General features: G+C 41.1%; 1 protein-coding gene across 4 annotated transcripts in view; it reads right to left on the bottom strand.

The window, feature by feature from the left end:
* The window catches only part of gulp1b (GULP PTB domain containing engulfment adaptor 1b), a 376,077-nt gene that overhangs the window by 161,942 nt on the left and 189,186 nt on the right, over positions 1 to 24,949 (bottom strand). For all 4 annotated transcript variants that reach the window (XM_067987700.1, XM_067987702.1, XM_067987703.1 and 1 more), the window contains one exon: positions 6,887 to 6,962. In XM_067987700.1, the coding sequence (XP_067843801.1) occupies positions 6,887 to 6,914 (28 nt within the window). In that variant the 5' untranslated portion in view covers positions 6,915 to 6,962. The remainder of the gene's footprint in view (positions 1 to 6,886; positions 6,963 to 24,949) is intronic.

Raw genomic sequence — 24,949 nt, 5'->3', positions numbered from 1 at the left:
GGCTTTCTCCTTCGTCAGGTGAGTGAGAAAGGCTTTCTCCTTCGTCAGGTGAGTGAGAAAGGCTTTCTCCTTCGTCAGGTGAGTGAGAAAGGCTTTCTCCTTCGTCAGGTGAGTGAGAAAGGCTTTCTCCTTCGTCAGGTGAGTGAGAAAGGAGTGAGAAGCCTGACGAAGGAGAAAGCCTCTGAAAGCTCGTGATTTTCAAATAAAACTGTTGGACTATAACCTGGTGTTGTAAGATTCCTTACATTTAAAAAAAGTAAGGAAAGGGGATGAGTCGAAGTGGGGCCCACCTTTGAGAGGAAGGAATCTTAGATTGTTTTTTGATACAGTATGTGAAACAGTGCATTGAGAACAGATGCCACATTACTTTTAATATTTTAGTAACAAGTTAGAAATTATTAGAAATGCTCAATATGGAGAAATGTGTACAGAAACTTGAAATATTATACAATTTTAACTCAGTGATGAGAATTAATGCAGATATTAGTAAAAATATCTACCTTGAAAACAGCAAATTTTAATAGTTTCAAGGATAAGTTATGAAATATTAATTGGGAAATTGAATTCTGAGAGATGACTACTGTAAAGAAAAGTCATGGCCCTTGAGGAAAATGGGAAGACATCTTCCAGCTATGTTCATTTAAGCAAAAGATTGTGACAGGTTTAACCTCTAAAAGGGAGAACTTGACAGATTAGTCACAAAAGATTAGGGCACGGCTGAACAAATGCAGCAGCTGAGGAGCTTTACATAAATATTGAAGCAACTTGAAAAAGTAGAAGAGCTGTATGAAGACTGGAACATGGTTAATGTTGCAATTTTAAGCTAGTTAGTTTAACATCAATAGTAGCAAAATCGACTGAACAATTATAAGGGACACATTTCAAAATCAAAAGAGAGATTTATGAACAGCATGGTTCCTGAACTAAAGTAAATTACGTACCAATTAATTTGACTGAGAATATGGCTGATGAATAGTTACATAAATATTCTCTCATATATCACTTAACATTATTAATAAATAAATATCTGCATGTAACATGGGCAGCAAGTCTTTACAGTTCATCAGTTTAGGATGTCTGTTTTTGTTGTGAATATCAAGAAATATGAGATTTAAGAAAATATTAAACTAATTTACATCTTTCTTTCTTTACCTAATGTTACCAAAAATAAAAGTTAAAGTTATATTCATAACCTCCCTCCAAACTTGAATCATGTATAGTTCTTCCAGAACCTGTTTCTCATATTATGAACAGCTCCATTATATGAACGGCTTGATTCGCAACCCCTCAGATAATGAAGCAGTCCGTGCCCGCATGCAGCAAGACCCAGACAACATCCAGGCTTGGGCTGATAAGTGGCAAGTAACATTCAAGCTACACAAGTGCCGGATAATGACCATCTCCAACAAGAGAGTGTCTAACCACCTTCCCTTGACATTCAACTGCATTACCATCACCGAATCCCCCCACCAACATCTTGGGGGTCACCATTGACCAGAAACTTAACTGGACCAGACATATAAATACTGTGGCTGCAAGAGCAGGTCAGAGGCTGGGTATTCTGCTGTGAGTGACTCACCTCCTGACTCCCCAAAGCCTTTCCACCATCCACAAGGCACAAGTCAGGAGTGCGATCGAATACTCTCCACTTGCCTGGATGAGTGCAGCTCCAACAACACTCAAGAAGTTCGACACCATCCATGACAAAGCAGCCCACTTGATTGGCACCCCATCCACCACCTTAAACATTCACTCCCTCCACCACCGACGCACTGTGGCTGCAGTGTGTACCATCTACAGGATGCACTGCAGCAAATCACCAAGGCTCCTTTAATAGCACCTCCCAAACCCGCGACCTCTACCACCGAGAAGGACAAGGGCAGCAGGTGCATGGGAACACCACCACCTGCACGTTCCCCTCCAAGTCACACACCCATCCCGACTTGGAAATATATCACCGTTCCTTCATCATCGCTGCGTCAAAATCCTGGAACTCCCTACCTAACAGCACTGTGGGAGAACCTTCACCACACGGACTGCAGCGGTTCAAGATGGCAGCTCACCACCACCTTCACAAGGGCAATTAGGGATGGGCAATAAATGCTGGCCTTGCCACATTCATTCATGGGATACCCACATCCCATGAATGAATAAAAAAAAGTGTTTTTCAGTTCCTGGTATAAATATAAATAAAGGCAATATAGCTGGCAAAGCCATTTAAAATAGATTACAGAATATAAAAACCAACTCCAATTCACTTCCCACTCCCATGTTTTCTCCTTAACTACATCAGTGTTCAGTTATTTTACTGTACATGTTGATTACAGATCATCTAATATATAGAGCATGCATATTTGTTTTCAAACTTGACTCAGGAAAAGGTCATGCTTTATCTTGTCCTTATGTTTTACACAAAATAAATATATTAATGGTTTCTCCAGGCACAGATTGAGTTGCCAGGTGGTCGCAGACATCTGCAGGCACCTCTATGCAGAGCTGCTCCCGGCTGGGCCTGGTGGGTAAGGAAGATGGAGCCCAAATGGATTTTGTGGTCTTTTGAACAGTCATTTATCTCTACCATGTTCCTGCCCATCAGCATCCTCGCCTAAAGCACATGGCTCCTTTTGGAGGCTCTCTCCCATCATTGTTTTCCCCATTGTCAGCTGCCTCAAATCTCCTACCTTAAAGTAGTTTATGTATTATTGGTGTGTTTTCAGACTTGCAAGGACTTTAATAAACATAAATTTCCATAATAAACAATTTTCTCAGACACATAAAAGTTGATTAGTTATGCAGTTTCCAAATTTTACAGGAATAATTACCTGTAAACTCTTAGAATGGTTTGTCATCTTTCTCAGAAGAGATTATGGAAAATGGGCAGTAGCAAATCGGGTGGTGTGTAAAGTGGGCAGTAGCAAACCGGGTGGTGTGTAAAATGGGCAGTAGCAAATCGGGTGGTGTGTAAAGTGGGCAGTAGCAAACCGGGTGGTGTGTAAAATGGGCAGTAGCAAATTGGGTGGTGTGGAAAACGGGCAGTAGCAAATCGGGTGGTGTGTAAAATGGGCAGTAGCAAACCGGGTGGTGTGTAAAATGGGCAGTAGCAAATTGGGTGGTGTGGAAAATGGGCGGTAGCAAATTGGGTGGTGTGTAAAATGGGTGGTAGCAAATCGAGTGGTGTGTAAAATGGGCGGTAGCAAATCGGGTGGTGTGGAAAACGGGTGGTAGCAAATCGGGTGGTGTGTAAAATGGGCGGTAGCAAATCGGGTGGTGTGGAAAATGGGCGGTAGCAAATCGAGTGGTGTGTAAAATGGGCGGTAGCAAATCGAGTGGTGTGTAAAATGGGCGGTAGCAAATCGAGTGGTGTGTAAAATGGGCGGTAGCAAATCGGGTGGTGTGGAAAATGGGCAGTAGCAAATCGAGTGGTGTGGAAAATGGGCGGTAGCAAATCGGGTGGTGTGGAAAATGGGCGGTAGCAAATCGGGTGGTGTGGAAAATGGGCGGTAGCAAATCGGGTGGTGTGGAAAATGGGCGGTAGCAAATTGGGTGGTGTGGAAAATGGGCGGTAGCAAATTGGGTGGTGTGGAAAACGGGCAGTAGCAAATCGAGTGGTGTGGAAAATGGGCGGTAGCAAATCGGGTGGTGTGGAAAATGGGCGGTAGCAAATCGGGTGGTGTGGAAAATGGGCGGTAGCAAATCGGGTGGTGTGGAAAATGGGCGGTAGCAAATCGAATGGTGTGGAAAATGGGCGGTAGCAAATCGGGTGGTGTGTAAAATGGGTGGTAGCAAATCAGATGGTGTGTAAAATGGGCAGTAGCAAATCAGATGGTGTGTAAAATGGGCAGTAGCAAATCAGATGGTGTGTAAAATGGGCAGTAGCAAATCAGATGGTGTGTAAAATGGGCGGTAGCAAATCGGGTGGTGTGTAAAATGGGCAGTAGCAAATCAGATGGTGTGTAAAATGGGCGGTAGCAAATCAGATGGTGTGTAAAATGGGCAGTAGCAAATCAGATGGTGTGTAAAATGGGCAGTAGCAAATCAGATGGTGTGTAAAATGGGTGGTAGCAAATCAGATGGTGTGTAAAATGGGCAGCAGATCCGCTACAGTCTGTTTTCCACCTGGTGGTAAGAGTGAAAATTCACCCCAACATATTTTAAACTGAATTTGGAACCGAAATGAGAAGAGTGGAGCTTGCCATGTCTGACACGGACAGCAGAGAATCAGGAGGAGCCCAATAATTAAAATTGATCGTTCAACTTGGTTCAAATGATTTGGAAAAATAAACTGAATTGCCTTCAACTTTTGCATTGAGAAAAATAAATACATTCTTAACCAACAATCTTTGTTTTGCTTTCTAAATATCAACAAAAGAAATCAGTTTGCGACAGCTGTGACAATCACAAGTATAAACTAACTGTTAGATTTTTAAAAATAAGCAGATCATAATAGGAAATGACTAATTGTTAACATTGTAAATATGAACATTGCCTGAAATAAAGCTAGGAGACTTAATTTCCAGTTTGTTTCACAATTTTCTAAAAAAAAAAGAAACTCTCAAATCCAAAGGAAAGTTCACTTCGATTCAGAGAATCCCTCTGCTGCATGTTGAGATTCTGCAAATTGCAAATGCTCAGACTGCACGTGTTTGATAAGTCCTTTCAACTATTCTGGCAGAAAAACATCCAGACTTTTGAGACAGGCCTTCGAGTTAAAAGTAATAAAAGACAATTCAATGGATACGTGTCATGATGTTATGGTGATATATGTAATTTTTGTTGATTTTATTTTGCTCAAAACTTTATCTGGAACATTAGATGTTTCAGTTACTGAGAAAAATAAATGGTGGACGAAAATGTTTTGAGTGCTTTGATTGGCTCATTTAATCCTTTATTTTATTGATGGGTTCTCCGGACTGGTCATTCAGGATTGGTTGTTTCCATACATCCTTAATAGTTTCTCACTGGCAGCTTTGAAGCCACTGTCCTCTCTTTTTATCATTTCCACAACATTCACCTGAGGAAGGAGGAAGCCTCCGAAAGCTTGTGAATTTAAAATAAAATTGCTGGACTATAACTTGGTGTTGTAAAATTGTTTACAACTCTCTTTTTATGTGTATGTTCCTATCTTCTTGGTTCTGAAATAAAGCTTTCAGAGAACGCAGTGTCCAATTTGCTTTGAAGTGTTTTAAAACAAGCATAAAAACTCTCAAAGCCTCACAGGATGAGGGAGACATCTTTCTGCTTCAACTCAGAGAAACCTATTGGTGCATGCTGGGAAATCCTGCAAACTGCATAGACTCAAAATACATTATATTTTTGCTCCTTTTATTGGTAGGTTCTCTTGATTGCTCGATTGTCATTTTTGTAAGTCCTTAACAGTTTCTCATTGGCAGCTTTCTCATCCTTACCTAGCTTTTGATTTTTTTCCCCTAACTGAGTTCTGATTTGCTGCTGTCTTACTTTAAGCCAGTCAACGTTCGACAGCAAAATGTTGACAAAAATCGTGACAGGAGGTGGGTAAGGGTAATGTGTGCAGGACATGCTTGCCATACAAAAGATTTTTAAAATATACGTAGGTAGATGTGAGAAGTACATAAATTAAGTTTGTAAATTATTACAACTGTATAAAGAATGTTAGATTTAAAAGGAGATTCCATCAAAAATTAGTAATCCAATAGTCAGAGGACAATTCAGAAAATATTGGCTTCAGAAATAGACTAGCATGTAAGTAGAGACAATCTAAAGCCTGCAGATTTTTCCCCTTAGGGGAACTAGTCTCATTTCTGCTGCAGAAGGATGAAGTGAGCAATAAGCTTGAATCTAAAGCAAGATAGCGAGAGATCAAAGAAATCTTACGACAATGATTGGAAATGCCTACACAGAACACAGTTGATGGACCTAAGTTTCCTCAATTTATTTCATGCGTTCTTAGCGAAGTATGATTAAAGGAAACACCAAAAGCAGGACAGGCTACAAAATTAACAGGCTAGCAGATGGTTTTATGTCTGATTGATCTAACCTACTGCTCTATAGAAACTGGAGATTTTGTCCCAAACTTTTGATGGCAAGAGGTCTGATGCAAGGAAAGAAGGAACTTGTATTTAAATATAGTTTTATACATCCTTAGAATGTCCCAAAGCACTTCACAGCCAATAAATGACTATTGAAGTGTAGTTACTCATTACGTGGTCAGATGTGGCAGATGATTTGAACACAGCAAGATCCTACGATCAGCAAATGGGATAAATATCCGTGTTAATCAATTTTTGGTGGTGTTGATTGAGGGAGGAGTGAGTGCCAGGACACCAGCAGAACCTGCTTCTTTTCAGATAGTGGTGTGGATTTTTTACATTTAATGGAGCAGAAAGATAGGGTGTTAGTTTAATGTCTCATTCAAAAGATGGCACTCTTAACAGTACAGTAATCCCTCAATACTGCGCTGAGGTGTCAACCTGGATTACGTGCTCTAGTCCTAGAGTGGGGTTTGAACACACAGAAGGAGCAAAAGAACAAATAGTTAGGGAAAGATGAACAGGTGCAATGTTAATGGTTTAGAAGCTCTAAACAACTTGAGAGTACCAAAATATATGTGGCAGTAACTGTCAGGATTGTCATGACACTTTCCTATTTGAACTGAACATGTGGTTTCCTCAAATCTATCAAGCTAAATAATACTCAGACAGTGTGGGGATGATGCAGAATGCAGAAGAATGAAGCATTTTTAGTCATTTCCAAATTTTCTTCAAATAAACCTGTTAGAAAAGCACTAGCTCCTTACTTAAAGTACTGGACTGACATTCACAGAAATTATTTGCAGACTTGGGAAACAAAAATTTAACTTTTGCAGTCAATTTAGTAATACATTAAAAAAGGCAAGAAATTTACCTACCTTTTTTTCTACTAAAAGCACGGTTCATGTTGATAAGTAGTCAGCTGAAACACCAGCAGTGCTGAAGTAGGTTTATCTAAAAATGATAAACATGCATAAGATCACAAAATCCAAATGTGATGATTACAAGCTTTTAGCAGATAATTATATGTCTAACACTGTAACCATTTTCCACTCTAACAAACCAACAGCTTAATAATTCATTATAGTTCCAACCCAGTGATTTTCAATATTAAACAGTAGGCAAAATAGTTCTCTAAAAATGTTCATGAATTATTCGTGCAGATTTTAAGTAAAGCTCAGGTAATATAGTTCTACAGCAATTCGTCTCCAAATAACTCTTGGCAGATATCACTTGCAGCAATATTTCTTAAATTATTGGTTAATTCAACAATATATTAATTATCTACAGCAAGAAATGAAACATACAATTAGTACTCCTAACATTCCATTATAGTGAACTTAATAATTGAATTACAATGTATAGCTGCAGTTTGATTTAAAGTCACTGTGCAATGATAAATCTTTTGCTTGCATTTGACACAATTTTTGACTTCAGTATCATCTTGCAGAAATAAGCTCTTGATTGATAAAAGTCATTTAACCTATGAGCCTACACCGAACTAGCAATGAAATATATCCAAGGAACCATCAGCACAAACCTAAGTGTTGAGAGTTATTTCCCTCCACAAAAGTAAATACCTTCTAGATTGTTAACAAGGTAAATGGCCAAGCATAAAAGTTATGACTGAGATTATCCAACTATTCTGGATCAAGAACATTGTAGTGGTAAAAAGGTGTTCTGTGAGGACACAATGAACCAATACATTCCCCTGTCCCTACCAATAGCATGCAATCATTGTGCACAAATAGATCTTAAAAGCCAAGGTCGATTGTGGTATCATTGAATAATACAGCACAGAATGAGGCCATTTGGCCCATCATGCCTTCTTTTTGAAAGAGCTACCCAATTAGTTTTTTGCTAATTATCTTAAATCTGTGTCCTCTGGTTCCTTACCTTTCTGCCAGTGGAAACAGAGTAGATGGGGAGAAACTATCAAAACACCTCATAATTTTGAACACCAATATCAATTCTTCCCTTAACCTGCTCTGCTCTAAGGCAAAAGAATTTACTGAGTCTTGGGTCATATTAACCATGGATTTAATTTGCTCAGTCTAAAACCAAAAGGGAAAAAAATCCAACATTAGAACAATTTTTAAAACTAATAGAATAATTTGCATTTAATGATCTCTGAAGAATAATGTGTTGTTATCTATTCTTTTACCTAAATAGGGCTAGATTTATCGTTCATTCATTGTCAATGAGCAGAAATGTAGCCCCATTATTAATGCCTCTCTAATTCTGATATGGATTTATTAGCTTGAATGACTCAATTTGTGTGAACTTGGTTTGACATTGCATCTAAAAAGTTGGGAAACCCTTTTTGCAGTGTATACATGAATTTTTTTGAAGTAGCTGAAAAGTGTTTTCTTTGAAATTTCAACATTTTTACTTCTTAATAAGTTTTAACAGAATGGATATCTTGCTACATATAAAAAGATTAGTTCAGTAATTTAGAACTTGTTAAAACTGAGGGTGATGTAGCAGCACTCTGTGTTGTAGCACCGTTTATTATGACAGAGTGGAGGGTGCAAGTTTGATTGTCCACTTTGCTGAGTTCCCGATCTCAGCTGCATTACTTTGGAGAAGAAAAAGGCAGAGTTCAGATGCTTTCACACAGGAGCAGGAAAATCAAATTGCTATTGAAGTTTTCTGCGTAAAACTTTTCCCTGGTGGCATCTAGTGTGGGAAAGGCTGCAGATCTGAATGATTTGCTGTGAAGCCACTCAGCAATGATTGCAAAGCTGTTGCCAGCTGAGTATTTTTTTGATGAGTGTAAAGGTGCAAAGTGTTAGCTCTATTTGGGAGAAAAAAAAGATGAAACCCTGAACAAAATCTATCTTTTCTCCGTTATCAGCCACTCCAAGTTACTGGATGAACAACAGTTGTTGAGTTCTCAAAACAGGATGTCCACCTATCCACTGAGCCTAAAAAGACACATGGCACAGCAAGACCAAGGATAACTGGGGAAAATACAGAAGGATTTATACACTCATTAATTATAATTTTGAAAGTTAATAATGAAGCTTCTTAACTTAAACATTTCCCTGTTGAAATTGTAGCTGTCTTGCACAATTCCCCATGAAAATACACATAATCACCAAGCTAATGTCAGTGAATATCTCTGTCATTACAGAAATACGAGTTAACTTCCTAGGCATACTTATGGCCATTTACCTGTCGAGAGGAACTCTGCTACATGCAAGCGAAGATCTTGGAATTGTTGGATTGGGACTCCAAAAAGTTAACATTTGTAATAGTAACAGATATATGAGCCAAGGCAAGCAATCTTGATCTTCTGCTACTACTAGTATAACCTGTATGTATATAGTGCCTTTAACAGAGAAAAACATTGTAAGGCACTATACAGAGGCAGGAGGAAAATGGATGCTGAGCTAAAGGAGGGCAAATTATAAGGCATAACCAAAGGTTTGGCCAAAGAGGTGGATTTTAAAGAGGGTCATAAAGGAGCAGAGGGAGATGTGGAGGTCAAGGGGTTCAGGGAGGAAATTTCCAGAGTGTGGGGCCTAGGCAAATAAAGGCATAGCCACAATGGTGGGGCACTTCGATAAACAGCTGCAGCCACTCCTAGATCTGCCATTCCCATCATCTCTGCAATGGCAACTTAAGTGTGAAAGCACCAACACGAAAACACCCACTTGCAAGGCATTACGTACTGTGTCAGAAGGGCTGTCACCGGGTGAAGCACTAATGAGGAGGAGGACCTGGGAGTGGGAAAAATGGAGAAGTGACTGCCCTCTGCTGAGGAGCCAGTGGACCCAGATCTCAGGGGCCCAATCTTCAAAAGAGCAATGATAAAGGAGAATTAATCTCAAGAGCAGGCAGTGGAAACATTTTCCACATGTATAGTTGAGATGATGGATAAGTGAGAGAGTCCATTATGCACATCTACAATGCATTACAAGAAGTATTTCACCACCTGCAGAACACCATGGAGACAGTGACAATCTAGGAGATTGTTGTGGCATCAAGATGTCAGGAAGAACTTCTAAGAACAATAGTTTCTGGAGTGGAAGCTACCACAGATGCCTTCAGCAGGACAATGCTACAGGATTTGTAAGAGCCAAATGGGACTATTTTGTGATGACACCAACCAGTTACATCTCCGAGCCTGTGCCCTGCACTAGTAGGCTGCAAGGAGTGAGCACAGATATTGCTGTCTCTCTGGAGAGTGGGAATAAGCCTATGTCCTTAAAGTCCCCTCCAATACTGTCACATGAGGGAGCTTCAGACATAAGCCTGGCAATCCCTTACCACGAGAAGAGAAAGGCTGCCAGAAGCTGATCCCTCTGGGAGAGCAGTTACCCTGAGACACTCTGAGTCTCTAAGGCTCCAGGGGAACCCACCAATCAACCTCATCTCACTTAAGGAGCTCCACATAGGAGTAGCAGATTAGGAGCTAGAACAAAGGCAAGTCATGGTATTAAGTAATCATTGTAAATCGGGAGAATGGATTTTTGTGGCACTTCCTGGTGAATGCTGTTATTTAAATTAAACGTGGCTTGTTCACAGAGTTGAGAGTTCATTTGCGCATGCTTTCAACTTTTGGGAGTTGGAATAATTTTATTATTCCCATAGAGAATGAGCAGAACCAAGTACAATTAGCAGCAAAAGTTCTAACTGAATCCCCAAAGTACATTAAAGACTGCAATACAGGCAAAGAACTGCCAACCTTCAGAATAAGCACACAAAATGGCCTCCTCCAAGCCGTATCCACCTCAGTTTCAGAAATTAATTGCACATCATGCAGCTAGGTTGTTTTGAGATGTAATGTCTTCAGGTTATATACGTCCCTTGTATATTCAAAAGACCTGAGCCAAAACTTTTTCTCAGTCTACGTTCTCTCTTTCATTCGGTAGAAGAAATACAAGTAGACATTTCCTACATTCCTGAATAGTATGCAAGTATTCTACAACTAGTTTTCAAAAAATATATTCAATGTTGATCAATGAATTATTGGACTTATTAAAAGCCCCTCTCAAAACGTAATCACTGGTGCACAGCATTTCTTTTTGGGTGTTGCCCCAATAATTACCAAAATTTACCCAATCATTTGGGGTGGAAATGGTTAGAATTTATTTTTACTTAAAACATAGTTTCTTAACAGAGGATTTTCAATTTTCTCTATTTTGCAGCATTTGTAAAGCCTCCCAGACTTATCTGCCCCCAACCCCCGATCCATTTACCTGACTGCCAAGGTCGCCAGCAGTGGCATCTAGCCACATTCACCCCGCTCCTGCACTCACCCCACCCTCCGGCTTCCTGTCATTCCCACTGGGAGCAGGGAGGAGTCCGGCCTGGACTATGTTAATGAGGCCCAGAAGTTAAAATGAGCCAGACTTCATACTAGTGAGTCGGGGTGACTCTGCAGCTCACCTCGCTGACGCTGCCATTCACCCCATTAACCCCACGCTTGACTTTCACCCCACGTTAACATTGGGGCTATAGTCACACAAATAGATTCCAATGTCCTGGGGTGGTTGCAAGTTTTTTGTGACAACCCTGTTGCTCACTTTAACATCCTTGAATCACCTAACCGATCTCCTATGACAAAGTGTCTTTGTGTTACCGTACTAACTTCATCATTTGTGTATATCACTCTTCTGACCTTGATAACTCAAGAACTTTCAACTTTGTGTCACATCTGTCAACTCTAATTTCCACTCTGCTCAAACCACCATTTTTGATGGCGTCAATGTTCATTAGCAACGGCTGCACCACTTCTCTTCTACTGATCCAGCTGGCATCAATACAGAGCCCTTTGCTATCCTAAATTACTTTGAATAACTAAATCAGCCTATCCATATCGCCGAATGGCACAGTAACTAAGCCAATCTCAACAGTTTCCTCGCTAATAACTCTTATATTGTATCCGTTTTCTCGCCTCTGCACTTCTTGACTACTGTTCTGTTTGTTGAAGAAAACTAGGCAACAATTCACACTCTAAATTCTTCTGTCCTTTTATGGGTAATTTTATACGTTTCTAGTCATTTGCGAGGAATGCATATCAGGAATCCAGGCGCGCACCCAAATTCTCGATATGCGCTCTGGTGGGCAAGATTTCTTGTCGGAAGTGCAAACTCAAATTTATCCCAGCCTGCCTACTGGCTTGGTCTTTGAGAAGATCTTTGTTGCTTTCCTGAGTCCAACGGCTGCTTTTCCTCTTCTATTTGTGCCAGTAATGTAACTAATGTTATTTTAGCTGGCAAGGAAGGTTTCATATCTCACTCTTTCCTTCCACCAGATCTGGTACTGCAACCTGGTTCAATCATGCCTGCCATTTTCCAATCTCTCGTAAAAAGGTTACCTATCACACCCAGCATCTTGATCCAGAAACATTTCTGTTTGTAGCCTCAGTAAATCCACAATTAGAACTTGCAAAAGCAAATTACTTAAAAAGAAGTAATAACTGCTGTCATCCGGACCTTTGCCACAGCTGTACTTTTGTATTAGCTAGCTAGTTGCTTGATCTCCCAAAGGTAAGCTGAGAGTTTGGCTCACCGTTCTCTTCCAACTTTAATCTCAATGATCTTGTAAAGAGCCATCACCCATATCAAGAGATCAAAATTCCTACTACCAATAATTTTATTGAAAAAACCAATGTAACTATAAAACAGGATTTTCAAGAAGGTCTCAAGTGCGATCCTTGGTCTGTGCTGAGCGAGCTAATCTCGGTCAGGTCAGCAGTGTAGGTACTACATTGTGGAAAGCAGATGTAGGTACTACAATCTGGAAAGCAGATGTGAGTTCAAATAGTAAAACTTTGCTAAAACAACAGCAAGCTGAGATAAAATGGGTGACCTCCAGTTTGGCAAAACAGGATGAATGGGTCACGAGAATCATGGGACACTTGCTGTGAGCTGAACACGCACAAACTTGAGAAAGTGGCTGTGCAGCAAATAGACTGACTACAAGGTAACCTGGAAGAAATTTGGAGGATTTTTTAAAAATAAATCTACAAACGGTATCCAAGAAGATGATTACAATGAAACTCGGAAAGTACAGCACCTAACTTCCACAGAGGACACTACTATTCCATTCTGTTTGTTCCTGAACTTCTACTCTATCCATTATTAACAGCTCAATCTAATATGGTCCCACTATGCTTTCCAGAGGGTCAACGAGTCTCATAATAGTCTTGACCACTGGAAAATCTCAGAAACTACCTGTGCCACTTAAAAGGGGACACAAGCAAACATACATCTTAGAAATCGAGACAGGCTAACAAGTTTTTTTTATTCATTCATGGGATGTGGGCGTCGCTGGCGAGGCCAGCATTTATTGCCCATCCCTAATTGCCCTTGTTCAGTGGACCAAATGATACAGGGTACAATTTCTTGCTGATGAAAGTGATTTCACTGGTGGGAATTGGGCAGCAGGCCCAGAAAACAATGGCGTTGATTTTAACTCCAGGGCAGGAACGTGCCAAAGTGAGCGGAATGCCGGACTGGGAGCGGCATCAGGGGGGTTCGGACGATTTTAAAGCCAGGCCTCATTAGCGTGCTACTTGGTGGGAAGTGGTTGCCCAGCCAATAAAATCGGGTGGAAGACCGTTGCCAGGAACCCCAGGATTTTTTGAAGAGGTGACTAAAGTAGTGGACAGGGGTGTGTGAATGGATGTTATTTATATGGACTTCCAAAAGGCATTTGATAAGGTCCCACATAAGAGACTGTTAGCTAAGATAGAAGCCCATGGAATCGAGGGAAAAGTACGGACTTGGTTAGGAAACTGGCTAAGCGAAAGGCGACAGAAAGTAGGGATAATGGGTAAGTATTCACATTGGCAGGATGTGACTAGTGGAGTCCCGCAAGGATCTGTCTTGGGGCCTCAATTATTCACAATATTTATCAACGACTTAGATGAAGGCATAGAAAGTCTCATATCTAAGTTTGCCGATGACACAAAGATTGGTGGCATTGTAAACAGTGTAGATGAAAACATAAAATTACAAAGCGATATTGATAGATTAGGTGAATGGGCAAAACTGTGGCAAATGGAATTCAATGTAAACAAATGTGAGGTCATCCACTTTGGATCAAAAAAGGATACAACAGGGTACTTTCTAAATGGTAAAAAGTTAAAAACAGTGTGGATGTCCAAAGGGACTTAGGGGTACAGGTACATAGATCATTGAAGTGTCATGAACAGGTGCAGGAAATAATCAATAAGGCTAATGGAATGCTGGCCTTTATATCTAGAGGACTGGAGTACAAGGGGGCAGAAGTTATGCTCCAGCTATACAAAACCCTGGTTAAACCGCACCTGGAGTACTGTGAGCAGTTCTGGGCACCGCACCTTCGGAAGGACATATTGGCCTTGGAGGGAGTGAAGCGTAGGTTTACTAGAATGATACCCGGACTTCAAGGGTTAAGTTACAAGGAGAGATTACACAAATTGGGGTTGTATTCTCTGGAGTTTAGAAGGTTAAGGGGTGATCTGATCGAAGTTTATAAGATATTAAGGGGAACGGATAGGGTGGATAGAAAGAAACTATTTCCGCTGGTTGGGGATTCTAGGAGTAGGGGCACAGTCTAAAAATTAGAGCCAGACCTTTCAGGAGTGAGATTAGAAAACATTACTACACACAAAGGGTGGTAGAAGTTTGGAACTCTCTTCCGCAAATGGCAATTGATACTAGCTCAATTGCTAAATTTAAATCTGAGATAGATAGCTTTTTGACAACCAAAGGTATTAAGGGATATGGGCCAAAGGCAGGTATATGGAGTTAGATCATAGATCAGCCATGATCTTATCAAATGGCAGAGCAGGCACAAGGGGCTGAATGGCCTACTCCTGTTCCTATGTTCCTACCCACCCAGCACTGAATTCACCCATTTCAAAAAAGGAGTTAACGGCAAGCATAGTTATTACTTGTTGAGAAGGGATCCCTTGAAAAGGTACACTGTTTTTCTACCAATCCACTGCAAAATATGTGGATTCCTTTCTATGCTTTGCTATCACAAGATTTCACAGAAGAATGGGAAGAAGAGTGCAGGGAGATCAGATGGCACAAGTAAAAGACTGCTTGCACTCATCATTATCCTAGCAACCATATCTACAGGCTCAGCTACCTAGCAATCATAGAGGTGTACTGCCTTCACAGGCATTTATAGAGCAGTGCCATCTGCTGCAGGGAGACCTACAAATAATCTCTAGTGTACATCACCACTTGCTCCCCCTCATGTGTACACTAACACACGCAGTGCTGCCTCCTCAAGCTCATTATCTAAATTCTTAGGGGAGGATATAGCTGTGCTGATGCTTGCAACAGTTGGCAAGAGTCATGTTGTTATGAAGTACTGCTTGTTCTGGGCACTGGAATTAGTGGCTGTTGTTCGATGCCTATAAAAACAGGAAATGGAACGTGTTACAATGTTGGCTGTGAGAAACCCGTGCAAACAATGCTTACACAGCAACATAAAATCAGAGAGCATGTGAAAAAGAGGGAGCAAATAGGAGAAGATATATCAAGAAAATTATGAAATGAGCCTGCTCAGGTTTTGCCATCTCCCACTTCCTCCATACTTTCAATACTAATAGTGTTCAGCAAAGCCTCTTTGGACTGAACATTGTGTTCTTCTCTTTCCTGATACAAGTCATCTCATCCTAGTTGTAAGTTTCAAAAGCAAGAACAGTGACACCCAAGTGCCCACAGGAAACTATTTTGGAGGCAGTTACGAGGTGCTGGGTTGGGAGGCTAGAAGATTTTGGGGGTGGGAGGGGTTATAGGGTATAGTGAGGGATGCGGCCACAGATGTTATGGGGTTGTTTTCGGATAGCTAAGTATTGAGTGGAGATTCAGCTATCCTAGTAGTTTCTCAGGAATATCGTGTCCCTTCCGCATGCTGCAGCTCCCATTACCGCTTCATTCCCATGATATCCTCTATTGCTTGATCGTTCACTTTGTACCATCCACTAACTGCCTAACTGTTGTCCTACTCCTTATTCCTTGTAACCTCCTCTCCGCCTCATCTTCATTCACTGCCACAATGCATCTCTCTGATTGGCACCTCATCCTATTCCCTCCTTTACAGTGCGTCTGCTCAGTGAGATGTAATTAATTTAACCTCTATGATCACCATATCGCCTTACATCACCTCTCTGAGTTGTATCTGCTCTCCTCCATTCATTACCCTCATCGCCCCTTGTTCCATCCATATCAATATTGCCTATCATTCACACCTGCAACCCTTAATCTTACTTCCCCCACCCCTGACCCCCATACCCTTTGCTCTCACCCATTTCCCTTTCCTTCCTTCATTATCCTCATTCACTTTCCTTCTCTCCATGACTGTCAATCCTCTTTGGCAGCTACCTAATGCTGTTCATCTCTTCACCGAGTCCCCTTCCTTACTCCCATCAGCAGGGTGGAATAGGGGATGATTTGTGGAGTGAGGCCAGCAATAGCAAGGAGGCCCAAAAACAAAGCAAATATTTGGAACAGGGCCAGGAAAGGAAGGAAGTAGGCCAGCAACAGAAAGGCAGCCCAAAGAGCAGCAATTCTGACATCAAACCAAGGCCAGGAATATAGGATAGGAAGTCAATGAGAAGCAGGATTTTGCATGGAAAATGAAGCCATGTGCAGCTTCAATGCCATACCTCCACAAATTAGTCATGCCCCGTGTTCTAACTGTGTAACCTAACTGTTCACCTTCCCTCTATTCCCTCCCTTTCCGACCACTATTGCTGCCATCACTCCCTCTTACTGCCATCACAACCCTACCTCTTCCCCTTTGAATTATTTATTCAACCCCTGTATCTTTCCCTCCCCCTTGCTCTGCTGTCAGTCACCTCACCCTTAACTATCCAATCACTCTATGAGATGTGACCGAAAAGGTGCCCTAAAGATGCCCAGAGATGTCCTAACAAATGTTTGCAACAATCGTGCTCAAATTCTGGGAAAACAGAAAGGGCGAACGTTAAGAACCATGGGTACAAGATCGCACTGTGCAATGTGAGGACAAAGTGTCTTTCACAGTTAGCTTCTGGCTCCAAGTAGAGGCAAGAGCGAGGTACACCCAGGCTTGTTAAGATTAAATGGAGGGTTGCATTGTTGGATCAAGACTAGAAGGGCCTGGGTTGATTGGTTGAAATTGTATTCAAGGAACTTGCTTTGAGAATCAAAAGATATAAAAGATGGTATTTTTGACATAAAAGAGAAAGAAAAAAAGAGGGAGAAGTCAATCGGAGAAGTCAGATGGCTACAGATGGCTAGAAGACTCGATAGAGATGGAGGTTACAAGAGAGACTTCAAAGAGACTTAAGTTTAAAAACTCCACTCACCAGAGAAAGACAAATCATTCAGTATATCATTTGTATGCAAGAGTTAAGTTTCTGAGAATGGAAGCAAAGTTAGCTCTATTGAGGGAGAAAAGTCACCGGGAAAAGAAAGAAATACAACTGATGAAGATTCATTGCGCCAATATCTCGGACACGCATGGTGATTCAACCAACTTTATTGTGCCACCTCAGAAGAAGGGTTCATCCAAGCTCCTGGAATCATTGCCAAAGTTGTGAGCTGATCAGCAAAAGCTGAACCAACTAGACCTTAGTACAGACTTGCTATTCAAAGTTGTTACATTGACAGTTATACACGGAGTCTAGTCTAAAATACTTGTACTCCTTGTAATAAGTAAAGGCCAGCTGAAGCTGAGTTGCTGTAACACACTTGAACTCCTTTGTAAACTCAGGTGTTAATTCAATTAATTAATATCTACTTAAGTACCTTGAGTATTTGTATTGTTTAATATTAAGATACTGCTAACTGTATCATAAGTGTGTTCATAAAGTAATATTAGCTCATGATTTCATGGTCTGACTTTTCTTTGATAACTTTGGCAAGAGGTTAACTCATTCGCTCAGTGGCTTACGTGTATCTTAAAAGGAAGTTGGTAACATAAACCTTAAGATAATTTGAACCAGTTATTCAAGTCAGTTCAAACAAGCCAAATTCAGGCACCTAGCACTTCTCTAAATATAGATATTTGTCCCTGACAGTTATTTGATGAGGAGTTAAGGTAAAGGGGTTCAGGATTTGTCTGATGCCCTTTGATTAATATTCCCTACAAAAATTTATTGGCTTACCAAACCCAGTATTCTTACAACTCCTCTCCCCCAAGTGCGGGTAGCAGGAGGCGAGGGGGCCCTACACCCTCAAGCTGTTTCTTCCACCACCCCCCTACCTTCCCTTCACATCTGTTTCCCTCAAAGAAGCTTTATTTGCTTTCAAAGTTCAACTTGGCTGCTAAACTGTAAACAAGATTGCTTTAAACACAGTGAGATAAACAAAATGCATTTTCATTAAGCAGGGAACGATTAACCCTGCCTTAAACCAGCAACCTTCCACTATCTTGCATTAGAGGGCTATTCTTCATCAATGAACCTAGACACAAAGCGTTGACAAACTACAGGGACATCAGAATCTACCCGCATCCAACATCCACATACGCACTTTCTAGCAGCGATCACTCACTGACAATCAGAAAAGGCAACCGTGGCTGATTTTAGCATTGCCCAGGGGCACTATGATTAATGGCAGTACCTTTCCTGCTGCACAGCTGAGATTAACTAACTCAGCATGGACTAGGTATTGAACCTGGGACATTCCGAGTCAGTATGGCTTGGTATTACACAGGGCAGGGCATTTACATGCCAATTGCTGGGGCACTCCGCTCAACATATCTCACTCCACTGCTTCATCTCTTTCAATCGCTACATTTTATCCACAACACTCATTGTTTTAAGCTTACATAACTGTCTTTTTATGTAGAACTTTATCAAAGGCTATCTGGACATCTAAGTATACTGTACCATAGGCTTTCTCATGTTCCCTTGGAATTAAACTTCCTCCAAAAATAAATCAAGGAAGTTCGTTGGTCAGATCTGGAACTTTACTGACTACCACTTAGTAGGCTATGTTCATATACATAATCTTCAACTTTGTTCCTAATGATCAATTCCATTACTTTGCGAATTGCCGATGTAGGGAGTAGTAGGGTTTATAAATTGTAAATTTAATGAAGAATAATAAATTAATTAATACATAATAAAGGTGGCAGGGTAGGTGACGTGTAGCAACTGCAGAATGTGGGAGCTCCTGGACGCCAGTGTGATCCAGGGCAAACACGTTTGCAGTAAGTGTCTGTGGCTCAAGGAGCTTCGGCTCAGAGCCATTGAGCTGGAGGCAGAGCTGCAGACACTGCGACACATCAGGGAGGGGGGAAAATACTTGGACATTCGGTTCCAGGAGGCGGTCACACCCCTTAGGATAAGGTCATCTAAACTGGTCAGTGGCCAGGGACAGGAGGGTGTGACTGCGAGCGAGGCAGGTAAGGGGATCGAGAAGGTAGAAGTGGAAGAGCCTCAGCCTTTGCAATTGTCCAACAGGTTTGAGGTGCTTGAAGCCTGCATGGACGAAAGCGGGGGTTGCAGGGTGGATGAGCAAACTGACCGTGGTACCATGGTACAGGAAGCCATTCAAGCGGGGGCAGTTAGTAGGAATGTAGTGGTAGTAGGGGACAGTATAGTTAGGGAGATTGGCACAGTTCTCTGCAGCCGAGAACGAGAGTCCAGAAGGCTGTGTTGCCTGACTGATGCCAGGGTTCGGGATATCTGCTCTGGGCTGAAGAGGAACTTGCAGTGGAAGGGGGAGGATCCAGTTGTCATGGTCCATGTAGGTACCAATGACACAGGTAGGATGAGGGAAGAGGTTCTGCTTAGGGAGTATGAGCAGCTAGCGGCTAAACTAAAAAGCAGAACCTCAAAAGGTAATAATCTCAGGATTATTACCTGAGCCACGAGCAAATTGGCATAGGGTAAATCAGATTAGAGAGTTAAATTTGTGGCTGAAAGATTGGTGTGGGAGCAATGGGTTTCGATTCATGGGGCACTGGCACCAGTACAGGGGAAAGTGGGAGCTGTACCGTTGGGACGGCCTTCATCTGAACAGTGCTGGGGACAGTGTTCTGGCGAATCGTATTACTAGGGCGGTAGAGAGGGTTTTAAACTAAATAGTAGGGGTGAGAGATGAAGTAAGGGAAGATGTGATAAATTAAAGAAAGAAGACAAGGCAAGAGAGCATGTTAGCAATAAGGGAAATGATAATCAGAGAGTGGTAGGAAGGGACAGAGCATGCAAACTTAAGAGCGCACCAGCAGATAAGGCTAGAGGTTGCAAAAATAGTAAAAAGACAGCACTAAAGGCTTTGTATCTGAATGTGCCTAGCATTCGCAACAAAATGGATGAATTGACAGCTCAAATAGAAATAAATATGTACGATCTGATAGCAATTACAGAGACATGGCTGCAAGATGACAACGGCTGGAACCTGAATATTGACATTTCAGAAGGACAGGAAGCTAGGAAAAGGTGGAGGGGTAACTCTGTTAATTAAGGATGACAGGAGTATAATAGAGAGAAATGACCTTAGTTCTAAAGACCAAGATACAGAATCAGTTTGGGTGGAGATAAGAAATAGTAAAGGCAAGAAGTCACTTGTGGGAGTAGTTTATAGGCCCCCTAACAATAACCACACTGTAGGACAGGATATACAGGAAGAATTAATGGGGCTTGTGAGAAAGGAACAGTGATAATCATGGGTGATTTTAATCTACGTATAGATTGGAAGAATCTGATTGGCAAAGGTAGCCTGGAAGATGAGTTCATAGAGTGCTTTAGGGACAGTTTCTTAGAGCAGCACGTTCTACAGCCAACCAGAGAGCAGGCTATTCTAGATCTGGTAATGTTTAATGAGACAGGATTAATTAATGACCTCATTGCAAAGGAGCCTCTAGGTAGCAGTGATCACAATATGACTGAATTTCACATTCAATTTGAGGGAGGAGAGAAGAGTAAGTCTAAGACTAGTGTTTTAAACTTAAATATGGGCAATTATGAGGGCATGAAGACAGAGCTGACTAAAGTGAACTGGGAACTTAGGTTAAGGGATGTGTCAGTAGAAATACGTGGCAGGCATTTAATGAGATATTTTATAACACTCAGCAAAGATACATTCCAGTGAGAAAGAAAGACTCTGGGGAAGGACGTACCGTCCATGGCTAAGTAAGGAAGTTAAAGATAGTATCAAATTGAAAGAAAAAGCATTCAATTCCACGACGATTAGTGGCAGGTCAGAAGATTGGACAGAATATAAAAAACAGCAAAGAATGACTAAAAGGATAATAAGGAGGGAGAAATTAGAGTACGAGAGAAAGCTAGCTAGAAATATAAAAACAGATAGTAAGAGTTTCTACAGGTATTCAAAATGGAAAAGAGTAATTAAAGTGAGTGTTGGTCCTCTAGAGAGTGAGTCTGTGGAATTAATAATGGAGAGTGAGGAAATGGCGGAAGAATTGAACAGATATTTTGCGTCCGTCTTCACTGTAGAGGATACAAATAACATGCCAGAAATAATTGTGAATCAAGAGGTGAAAGGGAGGGAGGAACTTAAAACATTTACAATCATCAGGGAAAGTGTTCTGAAAAAAATATTAGAACTGAAAGCTGACAAGTCCCCAGGTCCTGACGGACTTCATCCTGGGGTCTTAAAAGAAGTGGCTGCAGAGATAATAGATGATTGGTATTAATTTTCCAAAATTCCCCAGATTCTGGAAAGGTCCCATCAGATTGGAAAATAGTGAATGTAACTCCTCTATTCAAGAAAGGAGGGAAACAGAAAGCAGGAAACTACAGGCCAGTTAGCTTAAAATCTGTCATAGAGAAAATGCTAGAATCTATTATTAAGGAGGTTATAGCAGGGCACTTAGAAAATCTCAATGCAATCAGGCAGAGTCAACACGGTTTTGTGAAAGGGAAATCGTGATTGACTAATTTATTAGAGTTCTTTGAAGAAGTAACAAGCAACGTGGATAAAGGGGATCCTGTGGATGTGGTGTACTTGGATTTCCAGAAGGCATTTGACAATGTGCCACATCAAAGGCTACTACATAAAATAAGAGCTCATGGTATAGGGGTAACATATTAGCATGGATAAAGGATTGGTTAGCTAACAGGAAACAGAGAGTAGGCATAAATGGGTCATTTTCAGGTTGGCAAGATGTAATGAGTGGAGTGCCACAGGGATCAGTGCTTGGGCCTCAACTATTTACAATCGATATCAATGGCTTGGATGTATGGTTGCTAAATTCGCTGATGACACAAAAGGTAGGTAGGAAAGTAAGCTATGAAGAGGACATAAGGAGTCTGCAAAGGGATATAGATAGGTTAAGTGAGTGGGCAAAAATTTGGCAGATGGAGTATAATGTGGGAAAATGTGAACTTGTTCACTTTGGCATGGGGATTAAAAAAGCAGTTTATTATTTAAATGGAGAGAGATTGCTGAACTCAGGTACAGAGGGATCTGGGTGCCCTAGTACATGAATCACAAGAAGTTAGTATGCAGGTACAGCAAGTGTTTAGGAAGGCAAATGGAATGTTGTCATTTATTGCAAGGGGAATGGAATATAAAAGTAGAGATGTTTTGCTACAGTTGTACAGGGCTTTGGTGAGACCACATTGAGAATACTGTGAGCAGTTTTGGTCTCCTTATTTAAGGAAGGACATAATTGCTTTGGAGGCGGTTCAGAGAAGGTTCACTCGACTGATTCCTGGGATGAGGAAAGGTTCGACAAGTTGGGCCTGTATACACTGGAGTTTAGAAGAATGAGAGGTGATCATTTTGAAACATATAAGATCTTGAGGGGACCAGAAGGGGTAGATGCTGAGGGGATGTTTCCCCTTGTGGCCGGGATTAGAATTAAGGGCCACAGTTTACAAATAAGGGGTCTCCTATTTAAGATGGAGATGAGGAGACATTTTTTCTCTCAGAGGGTCATAGGTCTGTGGAACTCTCTTCCCCAGAGAGCGGTGGAGGCAGGGCCATTGAATATTTTTAAGGCTGAGTGAGATCGATTCCTGATTAACAAGGGAGTCAAAGGTTATAGTAGGTAGACGGGAAAGTAGGGTTGAGGTCACAATCAGATCAGCCATGATCTTATCAAATGGTAGAGCAGGCTCGAGGGGCCAAATGGCCTACTTTTAATTCCTGCTTTTAATTCGTATGTTCATAAGGCAAATAAGTCTGTGGTAACTCAGCTTTGTTCTATCACCTTTCTTGAAAATAGGCTCGTTTCCAATCCAGTGGAGCATCTCTTACATTAGTTTCTAAAGGTCATTCTCTGAGATGAAAATTACTGATCAGGAAGGGAAAGCAACAATGTTGAAGGACACATTGAAAATGTACAGTATGATTTATCACTTTAATTTAAGAAAAACAATCATTTTAAGTGAGATGTTTTACAAATACGATCATAAATACTGAGGCTTAAACTTTTCTGACATCAGATAATACTTGAAATTTATTTTGTGATTGTTCATGGGCAAACAGCCCTGTTTTGCAATGATCTGATGGGAAGCTGAACTGCCATAGAATCATACAGCACTGAAGGAGGCCATTCGACCTGTTGTATCTGTGCCGGCTCTGTGAAAGAGCTGTCCGATTTAGTCCCACACCCCAGCTTTTTCCCCATAATCCTGCAAATTAGTCCTCTTCAAGTACATGTCCAATTGCCTTTTGAAAGTTCCTATGGAATCTGATTACACCACCTTTTCAGGTAGAGCTTTCCAGATCTTAACAACCCTCTGTGAAAAAAATTCTCCTCATTTCCCCAATTATTTTCAATCTATGACCTTTAATTACTGACCCACTTGCCAGAAGAAACAGTTTCTCCCTACTTTCTCGATCAAAACCCCTCATTACTTTGAATACCTCTATTAGGTCTCCCCTTAACCTTCTCTGCTCTAAGGAGAATAATCCCAGCTTCTCCAATCTCTCCACATAACTGAAGTCTCTCATCCCTGGTATCATCCTGGTAATTCTCCTCTGAACCCTCTCCAAGGCCTTGACATCCTTCCTAAAGTGCCCAGAATTGTACACAATACTCCAACTGAGGCTAACCAGTGATTTGTAAAGGTTTGGCATGACTTCCTTGTTTTTGTATTTAATGCCTCGTTGACAAAGCCAAGTATCCCATATGTTTTCTTAGCATCCTTCTCAACTTGCCCTGCCACCTTCAAAGAGTTGTGAATATGCACCCCCAGGTCCCTCTGCTCTCGCACCTCGCCTGAAAATAGTGCAATTTAGATTTTACTGTCTCTCCATGTTATTCCTCCCACAGTGCACCACTTCACACTTATCTGCATTAAATTGCATCTGCCATGTGTCTGCCCATTTCACCAATGTGTCTATGTCCACCTGAAATCTGCTACTATCCTCATTATTTAATACGTTGCTAAGTTTGGTATCAGCTGCAAACTTTAAAATTGTACTCCCCTTACCCAAGTTCAGGTCATTTAGATATAAGAAAAGCAATGGTCCTAATACCGACCCCTGGGGGGGCCTCATTGCATACTCCTCTCCAGTCAGAAAAACATCCGTTCACCACTACTCTCTGCCTTCTATCCCTTAGCCAATTACATCCCCAAGTTACCACCATCCCTTTAATACCATGTGCTTCTATTTTCCGAAGAAGTCTGTTATGTAACTAGCCGTAAGCAAAGACAATGCTGGCAGGCTTTGTTTAAGTTGTCTCGCTCAATTTTGCTCCCATTTTAGTTTTTCTTTTAATGAAAACAATGCTTCCAGTCTTTTAAAACACCAGATTTAGTGCAAACTAAACATAGCTAGAAATAGGCACTGGTAGTAAAAATAAATTTAAAACCAGAAACTGTAACTATATTTCACCAACAAGCAAACACAATTGGCTTTTTAAAGGGACAGTACACTTAAACAACACAACCTTTCTTTTTCGGGTCTCCGTCTTTTAAACATTTGTCTAGTCACTTAATTCTATCCATTTTTTTTTACAGTACTGTCTCCATAAAGCAATTAGTTCTTTGGCTGAGGTACCTCTGTTATTTTCCA

The sequence above is a fragment of the Heptranchias perlo genome, chromosome 7 (genome assembly GCF_035084215.1).
Source record: "Heptranchias perlo isolate sHepPer1 chromosome 7, sHepPer1.hap1, whole genome shotgun sequence".
NCBI classification, from domain to species: Eukaryota; Metazoa; Chordata; class Chondrichthyes; order Hexanchiformes; family Hexanchidae; genus Heptranchias; species Heptranchias perlo.
This window is presented reverse-complemented; position numbering and strand designations above follow the sequence as displayed.